This window comes from Trypanosoma cruzi, genomic scaffold (genome assembly GCF_000209065.1).
Source record: "Trypanosoma cruzi strain CL Brener 1047053516579 genomic scaffold, whole genome shotgun sequence".
NCBI lineage: Eukaryota > Euglenozoa > Kinetoplastea > Trypanosomatida > Trypanosomatidae > Trypanosoma > Trypanosoma cruzi.
In genome coordinates, this window is record NW_001849570.1 from 43,920 (window position 1) to 63,431 (window position 19,512).

The window sequence follows — 19,512 nt, forward strand, 5'->3', positions numbered from 1 at the left end:
CATAAAATGTGAGGGGAGTTGTGTGGGCTGGTAGAACAGTACGAACTTTTTTTGATTTATTCAGTTCATGCATTACGTATACACAAACCAGTGGTTGTTTACATTGTGCTGCTTGGCACATAAAATAAAAGTCGTGCCTGATATATATATATATATATATATATATATATATATATATTTTGGAGTCATGCCGGACCCTCAACTATGTTGCTGTTCTTTTTTTGCTTTCCCGCTTCTCGTTTGCAGGGCGGTGTGTGAGTTCTGCAATTGTACTGATTACAACTGCCTCATGGTGTGTGCACTTGTTGCTGTACGGTGGCCGTGTGTAGTGTAACGGCCGTGTCTTTGCTTTTTTTGACGGGGAGTTAGTTTGTGCTGAAGGCTACACGCAAGTGACAGGAGTGATGGCGATGATGATGGCTGGCCGTGTGCTGCTGGTGTGTGCCCTCTGCGTGCTGTGGTGCGGTGACGGCGGTAGATGTGACGAGGAGGCAGGAGGTCCTGCCGGTGGTGCTGGGGGAGGGAGTGGTGGTAAAGGTGCTGTGGGGTCGACTGAAACTTCAGCGCCAGGACCAGACGCCTCGGATCCACCAAAAGATGTGCCTAAGGCTAATCAATCAACAGAAACATCTACAGGAAAATCTTTGGAAGTAAACGAAGTTAATGCTGAACAACAGGATGTTGCTCCTGGAATGGAGGATGAAAAAAAAAAGAACCCTTCAGACCATTTAGAAGAACCATTGAAAGATGATCAAGGAAACGAAAAAACAAAGACGCAATTACAAAATAAAGAACAGGAATTAAGGCAACCGCCACAAGCGCAAGTAAATATACCACAGCAACCGCAGTCACAAACGCAACTGCAGCCGCAGCCACACACTCCTGCTTTAGAAGAGGGTGAAGGTGTTGGCGAGAACAATGCGGGTGGAGCAGGTCAGTCCTCATTGGGAGTAGAAAATATTGGAAACGAGGATTCAAGGGCCCTCGGGAAAGGAGACTCATTAAAGGGTCCAGGTAAAGAATCAGAAAGCAGTGAACCGGTCCAAACGACAGTGCCAAAAACAGTACCGCCGGAGCACAAAACCCAAAATGAAGAGTTAACTCCGGAACAAAAGACAAATCAAAGCCAAAGCACGGATAAATCCACGAACCTACCCGAACTACAAAAGGAAAATAAGGAATATCCTGCCTCTACGGAAGGTGCGGCGCAGAGTACATCAACTGGCACTCAAGAACAAGAAGCTGAGCCATCTACAAGCGAAGAAACTTCTCCTTTTGAGGAGGAACACTCCACAGGGACGAAGACAACCGAGGATGCTCAAACTCCGGATGCTGCCGCGACAGAAAAACGCCAAACTGGCGATAATGAAAAGCTTGGCGACAGTGACGGCAGCACCGCGGTCTCCCACACCACCTCCACTCTTTTGCTTCTTCTTTTTGTTGCGTGTGCGGCTGCTGCTGCGGTGGTGGCCGCGTGAGAGTATGAGGGAGAGAGAGCCGTGCACCGCCCGCACACACACTCGTCCTTCTCTCTCTCTGTGTGTGTCCCCTTGCATGGACTCTCGCCCTCACCTCATCCCACGAAGCACACACATAATGTGCCCATTGTATATATGCATGCACACCCATGCAGGCCCGTTGGTGCTCTCTTTTGCACCACACGCACCGCTGCCGTCCTGCCTGGCTGCATGGGCGGAGCACCGTAACTGTTTTTTTTTGTTTCCATTGCATTGAGTGGGCGACCTCTCTCTCTCTCCCTGTGTGTGTGTTTTGCTTTACGGGAGCAATGAGAGTGTGTGCGCTGGTCGTCCCACGCTTCGGCTTCTTGTTTCTTTCATTGCTTTAGTTGTGTTGTGGTTGAGAGCACCCATTGTGCGGGCTGCGTGTGTGTGTAATGATATGAGTAGTTTGCGTGTGTGCTATCTGCCTCTCTCTGCCGTTGCTTTTCTTTGGACTCTTTTGTGTCGGACGGCTGCTTTGCAAGTATAGGCGCTGAAAAACACACAAGCCCACACAGACATGCTACGGCGCACACATGCACAAGGTCTGGCTGCGGCGGCCCTCGCGAGGAGGGAGATCGGGAGACTGCGGTATGTCTTTTCGACGTGTTGCGGGTGTGATGTTGGCGGCGCGCATCCAGTGAGTGGTGTTGAGGGTGCCTTGGGCGAGTGCGGATTGCTTCCCGCCATCCGCTGCACGTGCCGAAGTGGCTCTCTTGCTGTAAATTTGCCGACGGGGATTCTTCGCCTGTGCGGGTTGATGTGCGGCTATGGCGGTTGAGGAGCGTGTGCGGGGAGCGGCAACAGTAAAAGGACTGGCGGCAGCGCTTTATTGCTGCAAAGGGCGGTTTTGCTGCTTTGCATCCCGCCTGTTGTTGCTTTGTGTGTGGGTGTCGCTTGGTGTCTGCTGACGCGTGACGAATAACGACTCACCCGCCGTGGCTCCTGCTGCTGCTGGTGGTGGCAGTCGCTGTGTGTTCCCGGTGCACTGTTCTTCCGTGTCGTTCCGTGTGTCTGTGTGCGTGGGTTGTTGTTGTTGGGAGTGACTGCGGCGGGGATGATGGTGCCACTCACTGCGGATGGCGATTGTTACTGTTGTACTTTTTGTATTGGTATTTTTTCCCTTTATATTTTTCTTTCTCAATTACACACGAAGAAGGAAAACAAGCACTAAACGCTACTGTGAAATTCGAAGGCACTGAAAGGACCAACAGCACACACACCGCCCACACATATTTATATGCTCTCACGTGTTGCTGCAGTGAAGGCACCCCGCACACACAACCGTCGCGGCGTGACCGGATCCAGCGGAAGGAGGAGGGAAGGAGGAGAGAGTGAGCCGCAGAGGCCCAACATGTCCCGGCGTGTGTTTACTTCCGCGGTGCTGCTCCTTCTCTTCGTGATGATGTGCTGCGGCAGTGGTGGTGCTGCGCAAGCTGGTGAACCATCGTCAGGTCAGGAATCTTCACCGAGTCCATCTTTTGCCTGGAGAGATAAGAAAGAAGGAGAAACAGTGGATTCGCTCCATGTTCCAGTTCTTGTTGAGATGGATGGTGGCGTGTTTGCCGTTGCCGAGGCGCAGTTGAAGGAGGGAGGAAGCAATTTTACTGGGATTGCCTCGGAGCTCCTGGAGTGGACCGATAAAGAATCAAGAGAATTGGATACAACTAAACTGAAGACACAAGTACTGGAGGAATGTCCTGCCGGAAATAAGGGTTGTGCCTCCCAAACAGGAGATCAGGAGGCTTCCCAAAGCCGGACAAAAGTACGTGTGAGCCGGCCAACAACAGTCGTGCGGGGAAGTGATATTTACATTTTCGCTGGAACCTACAGTTTTGAAGTTACTGATAAGGCAGCTACTCGTAGCACAGCTGCAGCAGCTAAATGGGGACTTTTGGTGGCTGTGGGAAACGTCAGTAATGATGGGAGCAGCGGTAAAAAAAAAATTTATTGGAACGACGCTTCCGTTATCCCGTGGACTGATTCTGAAAAACGACACGAATCCTTGACACGGCTGATTGGCAGTGGTGGATCGGGTGTTCAGATGAAGGACGGTACGATTGTGTTTCCCGTGGAAGGCACGAAGAATAATGGGAAGACCGTTTCGCTGATCCTATACCCCTCAGACACTGCGAGTGGGAAGATGTCGAAGGGGATGTCTGCCGATGGCTGCAGTGATCCCTCCGTCGTGGAGCGGAAGGACGGAAAACTCATGATGATGACTGCGTGTGATGATGGCCGCCGCAGGGTGTACGAGTCCGGTGACAAGGGGGATTCGTGGACGGAGGCCCTCGGGACACTCTCGCGCGTGTGGGGCAACAAACACAGGGGAAATGTGAAGGGCGTTAGAAGCGGGTTCATCACAGCGAGTCTTGACAGTGTCGATGATAAGAGGAATGTGATTCTCGTTACTCTGCCGGTACATTCCGAGAATGGAGAAAAAGGCGTACTTCATCTTTGGCTGACGGACAACACGCACATTGTTGATATTGGGCCGGTATCCGGTGATGGTGACGCTGCCGCCAGCTCCCTGCTGTACAAAAGTGCTGGAAGTGGAAATAATGGGAAGGAGGAGTTGATTGCACTGTACGAGAAGAAGAAAGGCGGTGGGGAATCATCACTCGGTATGGTCTCAGTGCGTCTGACTGCGCAGCTGAAGCGGGTGAGGGAGGTGCTGGCGACATGGAAGAAGGTGGACGAACGTGTCTCCAAGCTGTGCCCCTCTAAAAGTCCTGCGAAGAATCCCTCAACTGGCAATGCGTGCAGCGCTGTTAAGATCACGGATGGGCTGGTTGGCTTTTTGTCCGGCAATTTCTCTGGTAACACATGGAGGGACGAGTACCTCGGGGTGGACGCCACAGTAAAGAAAGGAACGAATGGGGTGGCAACAGGGGCTGCAAAGGCGGATAACGGCGTGAAGTTCCAGGGAGCGTGGGCGGAGTGGCCCGTTGGCAGGCAGGGGGAGAATCAGCTGTACCACTTTGCGAACCACAACTTCACTCTTGTGGCGACGGTGTCCGTCCACGGTGAGCCGAAGGGAGATACCCCCATTGCATTGATGGGTGCGACGATGAATGACGGTAAGAATACAGTGCTCCTGGGACTGTCGTACGACAAAGAGGGGAAGTGGCAGGTGCTGTGCGGTGGCAAAACGACCAAGGAACTCCGCAGTAATTGGGAGCCAGGGACAACACACCAAGTGGCCATTGTGCTACGGAACGGAAAACAGGGCTCCGCGTACGTCGATGGTCAGCGCGTGGGAGATGCGTCATGTGAATTGAAAAACACGGATTCGAAAGGAATCTCCCACTTCTACATTGGAGGGGATGGAGGCAGCGCAGGGAGCAAAGAAGACGTGCCTGTGACCGCGACGAATGTCCTGCTTTACAACCGCCCGTTGGATGACAATGAGATCCGCGTCCTCAACGCAAACAAAATTTCTATTCCAAAGCTGACAGGTCTGAAAACAGTGGCGGCAGGAGCAACGGGTGTCGGTACCGCTCGTGACGGCGGGGCACATGGTGATGGGAGCACTGTTTGCGGAGGCGGACTGCTGCTGCTGCTCCTTCTGCTTGGATTGTGGGGGATTGCCGCTTCTTGAGGTGTGTGTGGCCTCTGCGTGGAACACCTCAGCCCTTCCCCACCACCGACGCACACACTTCTGGTAGTGGATTACTCTCCGTAAAGGAAAATTTTCATTTTTTTTTTAATTTTTTGTGCATGTTTTTTTTATTTCTCATTCCCCCATTCCTCTTTTTTGCTTTTGGGGGCAATTACTATGGAAGTTTTTTTCTTTTCTACTCTTCCCTCTTTTAATTGTTTCTTCTGCACTCTTCCTGTGAGGGGTGCTGTGTGTTTCCCGCCCAACTGCTCCACTCGCACACCCACCGACACGCTCATGACGACGGCCCTGTGCGCCTCGCCTGCTGCACGCATGAGGAGGGGCCGCGACGAACGGCGCGCTGAGGGAGCCGTGACGTGTGGGCGTGCGACGAGGGCCTGTGGGGCAGAGCACACATTTCTTTCCCTCTTGTTTTGTTTTATTGCGGCCAGGGCGGGCAGACACCCGCAGCGCCACACACACACCGCCACACCCTGCCGCCGTGTTTTTAAGTTTTTTTGCTTTGCGTGTGCATTTCTTGCGCCGACAGTCCCTTCGGTGTCGGCCTCGTGAGCATTTCTTTCCCCTCTGATGTTTTTTTTTCTTTTGCTGCGCTCACTCTCCCGATGGAGTGACGCGACTCCCGTCATGTCTGCGTGCTTCTCTCAGTCCCCACACACACGAGTGACTGTGCTCTGCAGGCCGCACTCACACGCCGATGAGAGGGCTGAGGGGAGCGGCAACACGCAGATGGCCCCATGAAATATAAACGATGTGCGGACACACAGAGGGTCGGACGGTTGAAAGACATTTAAATATCTTTTAATTTTATTTTCGGACAAAATATATGCAGACAATTTCTGGAGCAGCACGGTGGTTAGGTGCTTTTTGTGTGTGTGTTGTTTCTTTTTCTTTTTTTATTATTTGGGTGTAGCCGTAATAGAGGACGACTTTTTTTAAATTTTTTTTTTCTTTTTTTCTTTTCTTTTTAAAGTGTGAGGTGTGGAAAGGTGAAGATGAATTTTTTATTATTTATTTTTATTTAATTTTTAATGAATTGCCGCTGCTTTGTCTGCAGTGCAATATCGTGAGCCTGAGCAGTCTTTTTCTCTTTATTTCTGCCATGCACCTCTGCTGTACAGTTTTGTTTGTGCGTCCCCTCACATGCTCCGCTCCTGTTTTTACTTCTTTGCCTCGTGTGTCTGCAGGCACACACAACCACATGCACGCACAAAATGCACATTTCATTTGATTTTGATGCTTCTTTTGTAGCGTGTGCTGGCGGTTGCGGGTGGCGCCTGTTCTCTTCTTCCGTGGCATGAAGATAAGGAGGATAGAGGGAGTGCGCAGCCCGAGTCTCCTTTCCTGCGGGTGTGACGCACCGCCTGTGATTGCGTTGAGTTGGGCGGCCTGAGCTATCGCGTGCGTGTGTGTGTGTGTGTGCGTGTGGAAGAAGTGTTCTGCTGCCATTGCTGAGGCTCAGCATGAGAATTATACTTTCAGTGGCTTTGGTGTGCGCATGCATGGCAGGAATGGTGAGCTGGGTGCTGTGTGCCATGTGGCCAATGCGGTGCACACATGTAGCAACTGTGCTGCCAGCCGTGCAACGAAAGAGGAAGGGGCCACCGTTGCCTTCACGATGAATGTGGCGACACATAAACACGCCGGCCCTTATGAATTGTGGTGGCGTCAATTTTCCCGATGGAACCATCCATCCGCCTGCACGGAGCAGCGATGCTGACCAGACGGTCATCTGTCAGTTGCCGCCACCCCGTGAAGGGAAGGATGACACAAAATCTGGTGGGACAACTGCGCCGCAAGTTAATGCTGAGCCGTCACGTCAAAACGAGGATTGGCGACAGTCTGCGGCGGCTGACGGACCCAACACCGTCGATCGGAGTCCCGCATCCAACACGGCGACCAACATGTCCGAGACGAGGCCTGAGTTTGCCAGCAATCCGAGCGAAGTGATGGTCCCGAATGCATCCAAGAAGAGGCCTTCCTTCGCCAACGGTCCGAGAATATTAGTGGCGCTGAATGCATCCGAGATCATGTCTGTCACTTATGGCGGCAGGGAACACGTTGCTGCGGATAACACGGACGAGGTGAGTGAGCACAACGCCACCGGACAAAAATCTCTCATTTTAGAAAATGGCGTTGCAGGCAGTAGATTTGTTGCTGAGGGTGATGCGGGCGGATTGACTCAACGCAATGCCTCTGGACACGAAAACCCCAATTACGAGAATTCACCGCGCAGTATTCCGGGAGCGGTGTGAGTCGCAACGACTGCTCTGCCCTGCTCAACGACGCGAAATTGACACTGCGTGAGTTAACTGTTGACGGCACTGTGCGTGTGTGCGTGTATTGGGTGTTGCTGCTTCTTCTGGGATTGTGGGGGGTTGTGGCGGTCTTCTGAGCCAAAGAGTGTGAAATTGCGACTCCTCACGGAGAACATGTGCCGCGTTGCATGCGTGTTTTCTTTTATTATTTACGTTTTACTTTTGTTTGTTTTGTTGTTTTCCTGGAATGATACGTATCCTTGCTGTTCCTTTATTCAATGGTCGGTTGCTGCACACTGTCATGTGTGACGTGTTTCTCCCTCTACTTGTTTTGTTTTTGTTGCCCTCACGCGGTGCCGGCCTCATTGCTGTGCGTCCCACGGACTGCACGAAAGGAGGATTGGAGGAACAGGCCGGATGCCGCAATGAAATGTGAAGGAATGTTGTGTGGGCTGGTGGAACAAGACGATCGTTTTTATTTGCCTTTTTTTCTTGGTGAAGGCATTATTTATACAGACACACACGCTTGTCTTGTGCTGCTTGGCACATTAAATAGAATTGCTGCCCGATTGATTTTTTTAAAAGTTTTGGAAGTTCTGATGGACTCCTATCATTTTTTTTTCTTTTTTTGTTTTTTCCGCTTTTTTAAGTTCTGGTTTGCGGGTCGGTGTGCGAGTTTTGCGGTTGTAATGATTCCATCTGTCTCTTTTTTGGTGTGCGCTTCTTCTGGCTGCTGCCATTTATTACCATGCGGTGGCTGTGCGTGGTGTAGCTGCTGTCTCTCTCTAATTCCTTTCTCATGCTCTTGCAGATCGAATCCACGTTATTCAACAACGAAAGTTTTGAAGATGATGTGCCGTGTGTTTTGTGTCGTGTTGGTGCTGGCACTGCTGTGCTGCTGCTCGTGCGTGTTTGCCGTGGAGGAGGAGGAGCCGCAGGTAACGCAGGTGAATGCAGTGTGTGCGGGTAAGGACAAACTTGCGCGCTGGCAACTCCGTGGGACGTCATTGTGGTACAACTGCACGACTGCAGCTGCTGGTTTTGGGCAGATGATTTGCGGCATGGGCGTCGGAAACTGTAAGCCCGAGGCTTCACAGAGTCGCACCATAGATGGTGTGAAGGATGCTGTCATCACGATCAACGTCTCCACGTTTACTCCAGACATCCTGAAGAGTTGGTGGGAGCGTAACGTTGAGCCGAAGGCGGTCACCGTTGCAATTGGTGCAGCCAAACCTCCGGAGGGACCTCCGGGCCCTCCAGAAGACAAGATTTCTCGTGAAACATCTTCCACACCGGATTCAGAATCTCCTACTGCTGACGCTGCGAATTCCGCTGGTGCCCCTTCACTGGCTGGAGCTCCGGGTGGCGCTGGTGAAAGTGTTCCGGCCACACGTCCGGGAGCAGGCACTCCGGCGGCTCGACAAGAGGAGGCTTCTCGTGACGCCTCCACAACAAATTCAAAATCTTCTCCTGCTGTCGTTGAGAATTCCACGGATGTCCCTCCTTCTTCTCTACCTGCAACTCCAGGCGGCGCTGGTGCTAACTCTGCTGCTGGCGCTGCGGCCACGACGGATTCTTCTGCCGAGGCCTCGCGAGCACCGGATTCCGCTCCCGCTGGTGATCCTCAAGGCGCTGCACATTCTACTTCTGCTGCTTCTGCTGCATCCGAATCCCCACCAGATCCAAAGCCCACAGAAGGCAGCGACCACTCCTCCCATGACCCTCCAGTGGAGCTGCGGGAAGAGACTGCTGCTGCGCCACCGACTCAGTTGTCCCAGACCGGCGAGGACGGGGGTGCAGCGGAAGGCGCCGAAGAGGACACCGCCGCCAACACCACCGAGACTGCTTCCGGCGAAGGAAATAATATGGCGGCAAGCATGCCGGCTCCCCTTTCCTCTGCGCCCACAACGAACGCGCTGGAGAAAAGTGTGGGAACTGACGCCTGCTTCCATGACACCCATCTGCATGCCCTGCCACCGCTTGTTCTGGCTGCACTCACCTACGGGACACTGGGCTGAAGAAGTGAATGCGGACTATAATTGCCAGCACTCAACGACGGGGATTTGTGCGCTTCTTTTGTTTTATTGCGTAATAAGTAAGAGAAAATAATGATTGTGTGTTTTGCTTCATTTGCTTCAGCTGCGCTGCTTTGTGCTCCATGTTGTTGACCCCTGTATCCGTCACTTGGCACGCATCCCAGACACACTCATATGCACGACACGCCTACAACTGTTTGCGCGGACGCATTTTTGTGTGTGCTGGTGCATGCACACTGGAGTCATTCGTCGCAGCTCCTTGAATTTTGTTTTGTGTGTGTTTACTTTTTTTTTACTTTCTTCTTTTTTCTCGGATGTTTTTTTTTTAGTTGTTTCTTTATGTTTTTCTTGTTTTTTACTTCCTTCGGGGCGTTGTGAGTTTTTTTCATTTTTTAATGGTTTATTTTCTTTAATTTTTTCTTTTTCTTTTGTCTTCTTTTACTCCCCCATCTCTTCACTTTTTTGCTTTTGGGGGCAATCACTGTGGACGTTTCATTTCTTTTCTACTCTTCTCTCTTCTTAATTGTTTCTTCTGCACTCTTCCTGTGAGGGGTGCCGTGTGTTTCCGCCCAACTGCTCCACTCGCACACCCACCGACACGCTCACGAAGACGGCCCTGTGCGCCTCGCCTGCTGCACGCATGAGGAGGGGCCGCGACGAACGGCGCGCTGAGGGAGCCGTGACGTGTGGGCGTGCGACGAGGGCCTGTGGGGCGGAGCACACATTTCTTTCCCTCTTGTTTTGTTTTTTTGCGGCCACGGCGGGCAGACACCCGCAGCGCCACACACACACACAGCCACACCCTGCCGCCGTGTTGTTTTCCTTTTTTTTTGTTTTTTGTGGATGGGTGTGTGCTGCCACCGTGCGTGATTGTTGAGGTTTGGGCCGTACCGCATGTATCGCTGCCATCCAGCTGTGCCTCCTGCTGTGTTGATGTGCCTTCCTGTGCTCCTCTTTTTTTCTGCTTTTCCAGCACACACACATAAGTATTTGCACAGTGCTCTGTAGGAATGCTCTTGGCAACAGCGGGGCGTGGGCTTGCGTCCCGTGCTGAAATGGCAACACGGCTGCACGATGCCCGCCGTGTGTGAAGATGTTGCCTGCTCTTGGGACCATTCTCTCCTCTGTTTTTGCACTTCCGGTTGTGGGCGTTGCTCGGTGTGTGCTGATGCGTGACGGACGGTGCCGCGATGGCCTCCGCTGACGATGACAGTCGCTGTGCTCTCGGCACACATCCACACACTCTTCCTTGTCTCTCTGTGGGAGTGATTGCGGCAGGGCATTGCTGCGAGCGTGATGGGGACCACGACGGCGTCACCCCTCGAGAAGGTCCCACGATCTGTCGGTTGTGGAGCGGCGAGGCGGTTTTCTTGCAGCCCGACTGACAGAACCGCACAGTTGTTTCATTGCGGTCACTCCGTCGGCATCACCCGCTGCGGTGGTGTCCGCAAGAGCCGCAGCCTCGATGAGGATGGCCTCGTAGTTGTCTGGCAGCTCAGAACTTCAGGCCCTTCGCCCTTCAGGATTGCCCTTGCTGCTCGACTGGCGCAGCACCATCCCGGCATGGTTCTTCTGCAGGAGTGCAGGCACCAGTGAGCCCCAGCGACGAGGCTCATTGGCTGCAGTGTCTTCCACCAGGCCTGCAGTGGGGGTGCCGGTGGCGTGGCCTTCTTGGTGCGCCACACCTTGCCGTGCGAGCACCTGTTGCTCGTGGCACCAACTGCGTGGAGACCACCGCCTTCCGCGTGCGCCTACAGGCCTGCTCCAGCATGTACGTGGTGAACCTCTGCAGCCTTCCCACGGCAATTGCTCACGCTGCTCACTTTGCGAGCAACATTCGTCGCCTTGGTCCTGCAGCGGTTATTTGCGACCTGAATTCACACCATGAGCCGCGGGACGGTCGATCACCGTCCACGACGGCAGGAGAGGACCTCGCCGCCACCCCAAGCGGCATGGACTCTGAGCTGTCCGACGACCCGGCACAGGCAACGTGGATCAGCGGCTGCAGCGTCTCTTTTCCCGAGGTGACTGCGCAACGCGTACTGCGTGTCTCCCACTAAACGTCCACCCGTTTACATGGACTCGGACCACCATCTGCCATCCCACAGTGCAGGGACGGAGGACGGCATCCCGCGACAGGCAGGCATGCTGCCACGACGGAAACATGATGCCATTTCCCTGCGTGAAGCTGACTGTGATGCTTCCACCTCGGCGTGTGCAACGCCTCTGGCTGCTGTAATCACATGGTTGGAGATGCACCGAGGCACCGTACGAGTGGCAGCCGTGACAGTCCCACAGGAACCTGGACGGACGGAATGTAGCAGGCCGAGTGTGTTGCAGCGGCAGCCTGCCCCGAGCTGAAGTGCTCCGCAAACGGGAGGACCGCAATTATGCCCTCCGCCGTGGCTTCTCCATGCTGTCAGAGGTCCGTGCGAAACAGCTTGGTGCCCTCTCGAGCCAAGGCCTGTGATACCCCGAGGCATGGCAGCGCCACGTCCCTGCCCTCTGGGATCGGCTGTGCTGCGGTGCTGTTGGGGCCGCGTCTGTGCTCTGCCTCCACCGGAACCTCTTCCCGACGTGAGCGCCGCCACTCCTTGCCGACCAACAAGCGGCTGATGGACGTCCTCCTGCCCACTCCTCGAAATACCGGCACGCGCCCTGCAGGTCACAAGCAACCCTTTATGTCGGTGGTGCCGTCCCTTCCTCACACTGAAGAGGCAGGACCACCCCGATCTCCTCCGGAACCTCCACCTGGCGTGTCCACGGCACCTCCTCGTAGAATGACGAGCAGCGGATCAACGTCGCCCTGCCCAAGCTGCAGCAGCGTCTTCTCGTCCGTCCACAATATGAAGGCACACGCCCGACGCACTAACCCTGGCACTCCAATCGTTGCAGAAGGCCTCACATGTGGATTCTGCGACAGCTCCACGGTCTTCCCAACAAGTGCCTCACGCGCAGGTCACCACCAAAAATGTCAAGCGTATCAACGAGCAAAAAACGGACAACGCAACTCTGCAAGCTCCAATGACAGCCGTAGCCCTTCAGCCACTCCTCTGCTGCAACCACCACCAGCCGCTGAGCCCCCGACAATCCACGGAAGGGCCTGCCGCACACGCTGTGGGAATGCCCCCGTCCTCGACAACTCAGCATCCGACTATTTGGGAACACACCCTCTCGCACGACAGCACCATTCAAGAAGGAAAAACTGGCCGCATCGCTACGGACAGCCCGCAGGCCATTAGCGAACAGCGGCTGCAAAGTATAACAAAACAAACATTTCCCTTCTCTCAGCATAGAAAAACGTCACCTTCACACTCGCAATTGCCACCAATGAATTCATTGCGCAATACCGCTCCGAGCTGCAATACTTCCTGGTATCATCCAGGTCCCTTGTCGACACATTGATGCGGATGGGCACCCATCCATTCCTCCCAATGACGCTGCATGTCTGCGACGCACCCTCAGATCCAAAAGGCACGTCCCTCACCACAGTCGGGATCGACTTCGCCCTGTCCGCACGCACCGCTTTGTCAGAGGAGCACGAGTACGTCAGGCTGGCAGCAAAGCACCCGCCAGCACAACACATCACAAACCTCATCACAACCAGAAGCACCAGCAGCACTGCAGACCGTGGGGTAACGTGGATCAACTGACACATGCTGTACGTAAAAGAAAATGGCTTGACAAGAATAAAAAACACTGACAATATCTCAAAAGAAAAAATACAAAAAGAGAATTTAGGCGTACGCAGTCAAAGCAAGCCACCAATTCAAAAACAAGGGTAATGGGTGCACTCAACCACAAGTAAAACAACAAAACTATAAGAGAAAAGCCGAAGCGTGGGACGACCAGCGCACACACTCTCATTGCTCCCGTAAAGCAAAACACACACACAGGGAGAGAGAGAGAGAGGTCGCCCACTCAATGCAATGAAAACAAAAACAGAAACAGTTACGGTGCTCCGCCCATGCAGCCAGGCAGGACGGCAGCGGTGCGTGTGGTGCAAAAGAGAGCACCAACGGGCCTGCACGGGTGTGCATGCATATATACAATGGGCACATTATGTGTGTGCTTCGTGGGATGAGGTGAGGGTGAGAGTCCATGCAAGGGGACACACACACAGAGTGAGAGAAGGACGAGTGTGTGTGCGGGCGGTGCACGGCTCTCTCTCCCTCACTCTCACGCGGCCACCACCGCAGCCGCAGCCGCACACGCAACAAGAAGAAGCAAAAGAGGGGAGGTGGTGTGGGAGGCCGCGGTGCTGCTGTCACTGTCGCCAGGTGTCGCCGTGCCATTTGTAATAACGGCGTTTTTGTCTTTCGCGGGTTCTTTTTGTATGTTTTCGGGATGTTCATGCTGTTGATGGTCATCTGCAAATACCGTTTCAATGGGTTCATCATCGTTGCGACCCGTCGCGTTTTCCTCGTCTGCATCATGAGTGACAGCAGCTTCACCAGCAATGGCTGATGCGGGTGACGATTGTGGGTCAGTGGTTCCATGGGATTTACTCTGTGTGGCAGCCAAAGGGGTTTCTTCTTCCAGCTGCTCTCTTAAACCGTCAGTTAGCTCTTTCTTATGCAATGCCTCTGGTGGTACAGGTGACTGTGACTTTCGCGTCGCTTCTGACCCCGAAGATGAGGCGAGCGGTGCCGTTACTTCTTGCGGTCGTTGGCCTTGTTGTCGGTTTTTTTTCATTTCTTCCTCAGCGTCTGAATTTTGCTGTATTGCTTGCAGTGGATTTTCTTTTTCTTGACCTCCTTTTAGTTCTTCATTTTGATGCTTACTTTGTTCATTTTCCCTTTTTATTTCTTGTGGTTCTTTTCCTGGTTCATGAAGTGTACCCTGGTTTTCGATTGAGTGTTCGACAACTTGTATTTGTTCTTTTTCTTCTTTTGGGACTTTTGTTTTTTTGTGCAGTCGTTCACCTTCTCGTCCAATTTCTCCTTCACTTTGATTTGCAAGCCGGGACTGATTTTCTTGTCCATGATTCCTTTTATGTTCTTCGTCCAGTTCTTTTTCTTTTTCTTTTTCCTTTTCTTCTTCTTTTTCGCCTTTATTGCCGGGTGTCGTTCCTGCCACTCCACCGGGTGGCGGGGGGTTGTGGGCCGCTGCTGCTACATCAGGCGACGGATTTTCTCTTGGGGGCTCTCCCACTGCGTTAGATGAAGTACTGCCTCTGGATCCCGCCTCACCATTACTGCTGCCAGCTGAAGAATCAACATCCAAAGAGAGAGGCCCTGAAGGCTCATTTTTACCGTCACTACCACCAGAAGGACCAGAAGGAGAAGCAGCTGCACCAGCAGGGGCACCAGCGATGGAGTCTTCATTTGAACCCGAATCGTTGAGTCCTGCAACAGGAGTCTCTCCTTCAGCCGAAGCTTCAACGGCAGTAATGGGCAACGTTGACCGCAATGGCACCGTAATCGCCGTTTTATTACATCCGCTCGACATGTGGAAGAAACACGCTCCCAACACTTCCGACGTCATGCAGCCACCCAATGCGTTGTTCTCCCCGTCCCTCGCATAAACACCGCCGGCACCGCACCACAGCACGCAGAGGGCACACACCAGCAGCACACGGCCAGTCATCATCATCGCCATCACTCCTGTCACTTGCGTGTAGCCTTCAACACAAATTAACTTCCCGTCAACGCAGAGCAAAAAGCAAAAGCAAAAGGAGAGAAAAGTCACACAACCACGCACCGTCCCATCCAGCAATAAGTGCCACGCACCACCACAACAACAATCAAAACGAAACAAAAACAAAAGAGAAGCGCTCCTCGCCCTTGTCCCGTTCCTCACACCCCCACAGTCACTATTACCGTTATTCCCTCTCCTCAGTCCCTCACAGTCTCCCCACGCTCACTTCAACACGCGCCCCTCCAGCACAGGCCTCGGGATCGTCGGGCCCTCCAGCACACGCACTCCCTCATGCGCTCCCGCTGCGCCGCAACGTCCGCGACCTCCTCCCTCAGTCAAGCAGCTCCGTGTACTCCACTTCCCTCACAATCGCCGGCATGCCCCGGCCGCGCAACTCACACAGCGCGACAACGTCGTGTAGCTGCCGGCGCCGGAGTGCTGGAAAAAGTACGGCGCAGCAACCGTGCGGGTGTTCGTGTGGCTGTCCTCGCACTTCAACGCGTCCAGCACAAACAGACTCGGCGGCGCCTCGTCCCTCTCCAAGACACCAGCTGCCGCTGCCGTAGGTCACGCTACTGACGCAACCACTCCCACAGAGAGACAACGAAGAGTGTGTGGGTGTGTGCCGAGAGCACACCGATTTTCATCGCCAGAGGAGGCCATCATGGCACCGTCCGTCACGCGTCGTCACACACCGAGCAACGCACGCACCCGGCAGTGCAAAAACAGAGGAGAGAATGACCCCAAGAGCAGGCAACACCTTCACGCATGGCGGTCATCATGTCAGCACGGGACACGCAAGCCAACGTGCAGCCGCCTCAAAGAGCATTCCTGCAGTGCACTGCGCAAATACTTATGTGTGTTTGCTGGAAGAGCAGAAAAGAAGAGGAGAACAGGGAGGCACATCATCACAACAAGAGGCACAGCTGGATGGCAGCGGTAAACGCGGTGCGGCCCAAACCTCAACAATCACGCACGGTGGCAGCACACACCCACAAGAACAAAGAGAAGAACAAAAAAAACACGGCGGCAGGGTGTGGCTGTGTGTGTGTGGCGCTGCGGGTGTCTGCCCGCCCTGGCCGCAATAAAACAAAACAAGAGGGAAAGAAATGTGTGCTCCGCCCCACAGGCCCTCGTCGCACGCCCACACGTCACGGCTCCCTCAGCGCGCCGTTCGTCGCGGCCCCTCCTCATGCGTGCAGCAGGCGAGGCGCACAGGGCCGTCGTCATGAGCGTGTCGGTGGGTGTGCGAGTGGAGCAGTTGGGCGGGAAACACACGGCACCCCTCACAGGAAGAGTGCAGAAGAAACAATTAAAAGAGGGAAGAGTAGAAAAGAAAAAACGTCCATACTGATTGGCCCCCAAAAGCAAAAAAAAGGAGGGATGGGGGAGTAAAAGATTAGGAAACAAAAGAAAAAGAAAAAATTAAAGAAAATAAACAATTAAAAAAAAGAAAAACTCACAACGCCCCGAAGGAAGTAAAAAACAAGGAAAATCAACACAAAAAACAAGCAACAACAAAACAACAACATAAAAAAAAAAGTAAAAATAAGTAAACACATACGAAACACAAAACACAAGAAGCTGCAACAAATGGCTCCAGCGTGCATGCATTATCACACAAAAATGCGTCCACTCAAACAGTCGTGGGCGTGTCGTGCATATAAGTGTGTCTGGGATGCGTTCAACGTGACGGATACAGGGGTCAACAACATGGAGCACAAAGCAGCGCAGCTGAAGCAAATGAAGCAAAACACACAATCATTATTTTCTCTTATTTATTACGCAATAAAACAAAAGAAGCGCAAAGCATCCCGTGGTTGAGTGCTGGCTTTAATAGCCCGCATACACTTCTTCAGCCCAGTGTCCCGTAGGTGAGTGCAGCCAGAAAAAGCAGTGGCAGGGCATGCAGACGGGTGTCATGGAAGCAGGCGTCAGTTCCCACACTGTTCTCCGGCGCGTTCGTTGTGGGCGCAGAGGAAAGAGGAGCCGGCATGCTTGCCGCCATATTATTTCCTTCGCTGGAATCAGTTTCGGTGGTGTTGGCGGCGGTGTCCTCTTCGGCGCCTTCCGCTGCACCCCCGTCCTCGCCGGTCTGGGACAACTGAGTCGGTGGCGCAGCAGCATTCTCTTCCGGCAGCTCCACTGGAGGGTCATGGGAAAAGTGGTCGCTGCCTTCTGTGGGCTTTGGATCTGGTGGGGATTCGGATGCAGCAGAAGCAGCAGAAGTAGAATGTGCAGCGCCTTGAGGATCACCAGCGGGAGCGGAATCCGGTGCTCGCGAGGCCTCGGCAGAAGAATCCGTCGTGGCCGCAGCGCCAGCAGCAGAGTTAGCACCAGCGCCGCCTGGAGTTGCAGGTAGAGAAGAAGGAGGGACATCCGTGGAATTCTCAACGACAGCAGGAGGAGATTTTGAATTTGTTGTGGAGGCGTCACGAGAAGCCTCCTCTTGTCGAGCCGCCGGAGTGCCTGCTTCCGGACGTGTGGCCGGAACACTTTCACCAGCGCCACCCGGAGCTCCAGCCAGTGAAGGGGCACCAGCCGCACTCTCAGCGTCAGCAGGAGGTTCAGAATCCGCTCTGGAAGATGTTTCACGAGAAATCTTGTCTTCTGGAGAGCCCGGAGGAACTTCCGGAGGTTTGGCCGGAACACTTGCAACGGTGACCGCCTTCGACTCAACGTTACGCTCCCACCAACTCTTCACCGCGCTTGGAGTGGGCGATGTGACGTTGATTGTGAAGACGCCATCCTTCGCACCATCTTTTATACGTCTCTGAACATCCTCGGGCTCACAGTTTCCGACGCCCATGCCGCAAATCATCAGCCCAAAACCAGCAGCTGCAGTCGTGCAGTTGTACCACAATGACGTCCCAGGGAGCTGCCAACGCGCAAGTTTATCCTTACCCGCACACTCTGCATTCACCTGCGTCACCTGCGGCTCTTGCTCCTCCCCTTCCTCCACGGCAAACACGCACGAGCAGCAGCACAGCAGTGCCAGCACCAACACGACACAAAACACACGGCACATCATCTTCAAAACTATCGTTGTTGAATAACGTGGATTCGATCTGCAGGAGCATGAGAAAGGAATTAGAGAGAGACAGCAGCTACACCACGCACAGCCACCGCATGGTAATAAATGGCAGCAGCCAGAAGAAGCGCACACCAAAAAAGAGACAAATGGAATTATTACAACCGCAGAACTCGCACACCGACCCGCAAACCAGAACTTAAAAAAGCGGAAAAAACAAAAAAAGAAAAAAAAAAAATGATGGAGTCCAACAAAACCCCCAAAACTTAAAAAAAAATCAATCGGGCAGCACTCTTATTTCTTATGCCAAGCAGCACAAGACAACCGTGTGTGTTTCTGTATACATAATGCCTTCACCAAGAAAAAAAATCAAATAAAAAAAGATCGTACTGTTCCACCAGCCCACACAACATTCCTTCACATTTCATTGCGGCATCCGGCCTGTTCCTCCAATCCTCGTTTCGCGCGGTCCGTGGGACGCACAGCAATGAGGCCGGCACCGCGTGAGGGCAACAAAAACAAAACAAGTAGAGGGAGAAACACGTCACACATGACAGTGTGCAGCAACCGACCATTGAATAAAGGAACAGCAAGGATACGTATCATTCCAGGAAAACAACAAAACAAACAAAAGTAAAACGTAAATAATAAAAGAAAACACGCATGCAACGCGGCACATGTTCTCCGTGAGGAGTCACAATTTCACACTCTTTGGCTCAGAAGACCGCCACAACCCCCCACAATCCCAGAAGAAGCAGCAACACCCAATACACGCACACACGCACAGTGCCGTCAACAGTTAACTCACGCAGTGTCAATTTCGCGTCGTACAGCAGGGCAACGCAGTCGTCGGGACACACACCGCTCCCGGAATACTGCGCGGTGAATTCTCGTAATAGGGGTTTTCGTGTCCAGAGGCATTGCGTTGAGTCAATCCGTCCGCATCACCCTCAGCAACAAATCCACTGCCCGCAACGCCATTTTCTAAAACGAGAGATTTGTGTCCGGTGGCGTTGCGCTCACTCACCTCGTCCGTGTTATCCGCAGCAACATGTTCCCTGCCGCCATAAGTGACAGACATGATCCCCGATACATTCAGAGCCACTAATATTCTCGGACCGTTGGCAAATGAAGGCCTCTTCTTGGATGCATTCGGAACCATCATTTCGCTCGAATTGGTGGCAAACTCAAGCTTTTTCTCGGACGTGTTGGTCGCCGTGTTGGATGCGGGACTCGGATCGACGGTGTTGGGTGCGTCAGCCGCCGCAGACTGTCGCCAATCCTCGAGTTGACGTGACGGCTCAGCATTAACTTGCGGCGCAGTTGTCCCACCAGATTTTGTGTCATCCTTCCCTTCACGGGGTGGCGGCAACTGACAGATGACCGTCTGCTCAGCATCGCTGCTCCGTGCAGGCGGATGGATGGG

At 53.3% G+C, this 19,512-nt stretch overlaps 8 protein-coding genes and 1 pseudogene across 8 annotated transcripts, besides 17 other annotated features; 5 read left to right on the forward strand and 4 right to left on the reverse strand.

The window, feature by feature from the left end:
- Nucleotides 1-265: part of a sequence feature (areas not merged during assembly with more than two copies in the genome that could not be assigned to a particular haplotype) that runs on past the window's edge.
- Nucleotides 141-178: a microsatellite.
- Nucleotides 266-1,033: a sequence feature (haploid, Esmeraldo-like haplotype).
- Tc00.1047053506499.160 (mucin-associated surface protein (MASP), putative) lies at nucleotides 405-1,478 on the forward strand (the record flags this gene model as incomplete). The annotated part of the gene is made up of 1 exon (XM_812771.1): nucleotides 405-1,478. The coding sequence occupies one exon, from the start codon at nucleotides 405-407 to the stop codon at nucleotides 1,476-1,478; it is 1,074 nt and encodes a 357-aa protein (XP_817864.1).
- Nucleotides 1,034-1,268: a sequence feature (areas not merged during assembly with more than two copies in the genome that could not be assigned to a particular haplotype).
- Nucleotides 1,269-2,159: a sequence feature (heterozygous, Esmeraldo-like haplotype).
- Nucleotides 2,160-13,120: a sequence feature (areas not merged during assembly with more than two copies in the genome that could not be assigned to a particular haplotype).
- Nucleotides 2,740-5,100, forward strand: Tc00.1047053506499.170 (trans-sialidase, putative; the record flags this gene model as incomplete). Its single annotated transcript, XM_812772.1, has 1 exon — nucleotides 2,740-5,100. One exon carries the CDS (start codon nucleotides 2,740-2,742, stop codon nucleotides 5,098-5,100), a length of 2,361 nt encoding a protein of 786 aa, XP_817865.1.
- Nucleotides 5,188-5,215: a sequence feature (AT_rich).
- Nucleotides 6,062-6,090: a microsatellite.
- Nucleotides 6,120-6,154: a sequence feature (AT_rich).
- Nucleotides 6,523-6,549: a microsatellite.
- Nucleotides 6,744-7,376, forward strand: Tc00.1047053506499.180 (uncharacterized protein; the record flags this gene model as incomplete). The annotated part of the gene is made up of 1 exon (XM_812773.1): nucleotides 6,744-7,376. The coding sequence occupies one exon, from the start codon at nucleotides 6,744-6,746 to the stop codon at nucleotides 7,374-7,376; it is 633 nt and encodes a 210-aa protein (XP_817866.1).
- Nucleotides 7,658-9,397, forward strand: Tc00.1047053506499.190 (90 kDa surface protein, putative; the record flags this gene model as incomplete). Its single annotated transcript, XM_812774.1, has 1 exon — nucleotides 7,658-9,397. One exon carries the CDS (start codon nucleotides 7,658-7,660, stop codon nucleotides 9,395-9,397), a length of 1,740 nt encoding a protein of 579 aa, XP_817867.1.
- Nucleotides 9,680-9,855: a sequence feature (T-rich).
- On the forward strand, nucleotides 11,806-12,657 carry Tc00.1047053506499.200 (uncharacterized protein; the record flags this gene model as incomplete). Its single annotated transcript, XM_812775.1, has 1 exon — nucleotides 11,806-12,657. The coding sequence occupies one exon, from the start codon at nucleotides 11,806-11,808 to the stop codon at nucleotides 12,655-12,657; it is 852 nt and encodes a 283-aa protein (XP_817868.1).
- Nucleotides 13,121-15,372: a sequence feature (heterozygous, Esmeraldo-like haplotype).
- Nucleotides 13,595-15,016, reverse strand: Tc00.1047053506499.210 (mucin-associated surface protein (MASP), putative; the record flags this gene model as incomplete). Its single annotated transcript, XM_812776.1, has 1 exon — nucleotides 13,595-15,016. The coding sequence occupies one exon, from the start codon at nucleotides 15,014-15,016 to the stop codon at nucleotides 13,595-13,597; it is 1,422 nt and encodes a 473-aa protein (XP_817869.1).
- Nucleotides 14,426-14,464: a sequence feature (CT-rich).
- On the reverse strand, nucleotides 15,282-15,683 carry Tc00.1047053506499.215 (annotated as a pseudogene).
- Nucleotides 15,373-16,162: a sequence feature (haploid, Esmeraldo-like haplotype).
- Nucleotides 16,163-19,512: a sequence feature (areas not merged during assembly with more than two copies in the genome that could not be assigned to a particular haplotype).
- Nucleotides 16,460-16,638: a sequence feature (A-rich).
- Tc00.1047053506499.220 (90 kDa surface protein, putative) lies at nucleotides 16,911-18,086 on the reverse strand (the record flags this gene model as incomplete). Its single annotated transcript, XM_812777.1, has 1 exon — nucleotides 16,911-18,086. The coding sequence occupies one exon, from the start codon at nucleotides 18,084-18,086 to the stop codon at nucleotides 16,911-16,913; it is 1,176 nt and encodes a 391-aa protein (XP_817870.1).
- Nucleotides 18,298-18,324: a microsatellite.
- Tc00.1047053506499.230 (uncharacterized protein) lies at nucleotides 18,901-19,251 on the reverse strand (the record flags this gene model as incomplete). The annotated part of the gene is made up of 1 exon (XM_812778.1): nucleotides 18,901-19,251. The coding sequence occupies one exon, from the start codon at nucleotides 19,249-19,251 to the stop codon at nucleotides 18,901-18,903; it is 351 nt and encodes a 116-aa protein (XP_817871.1).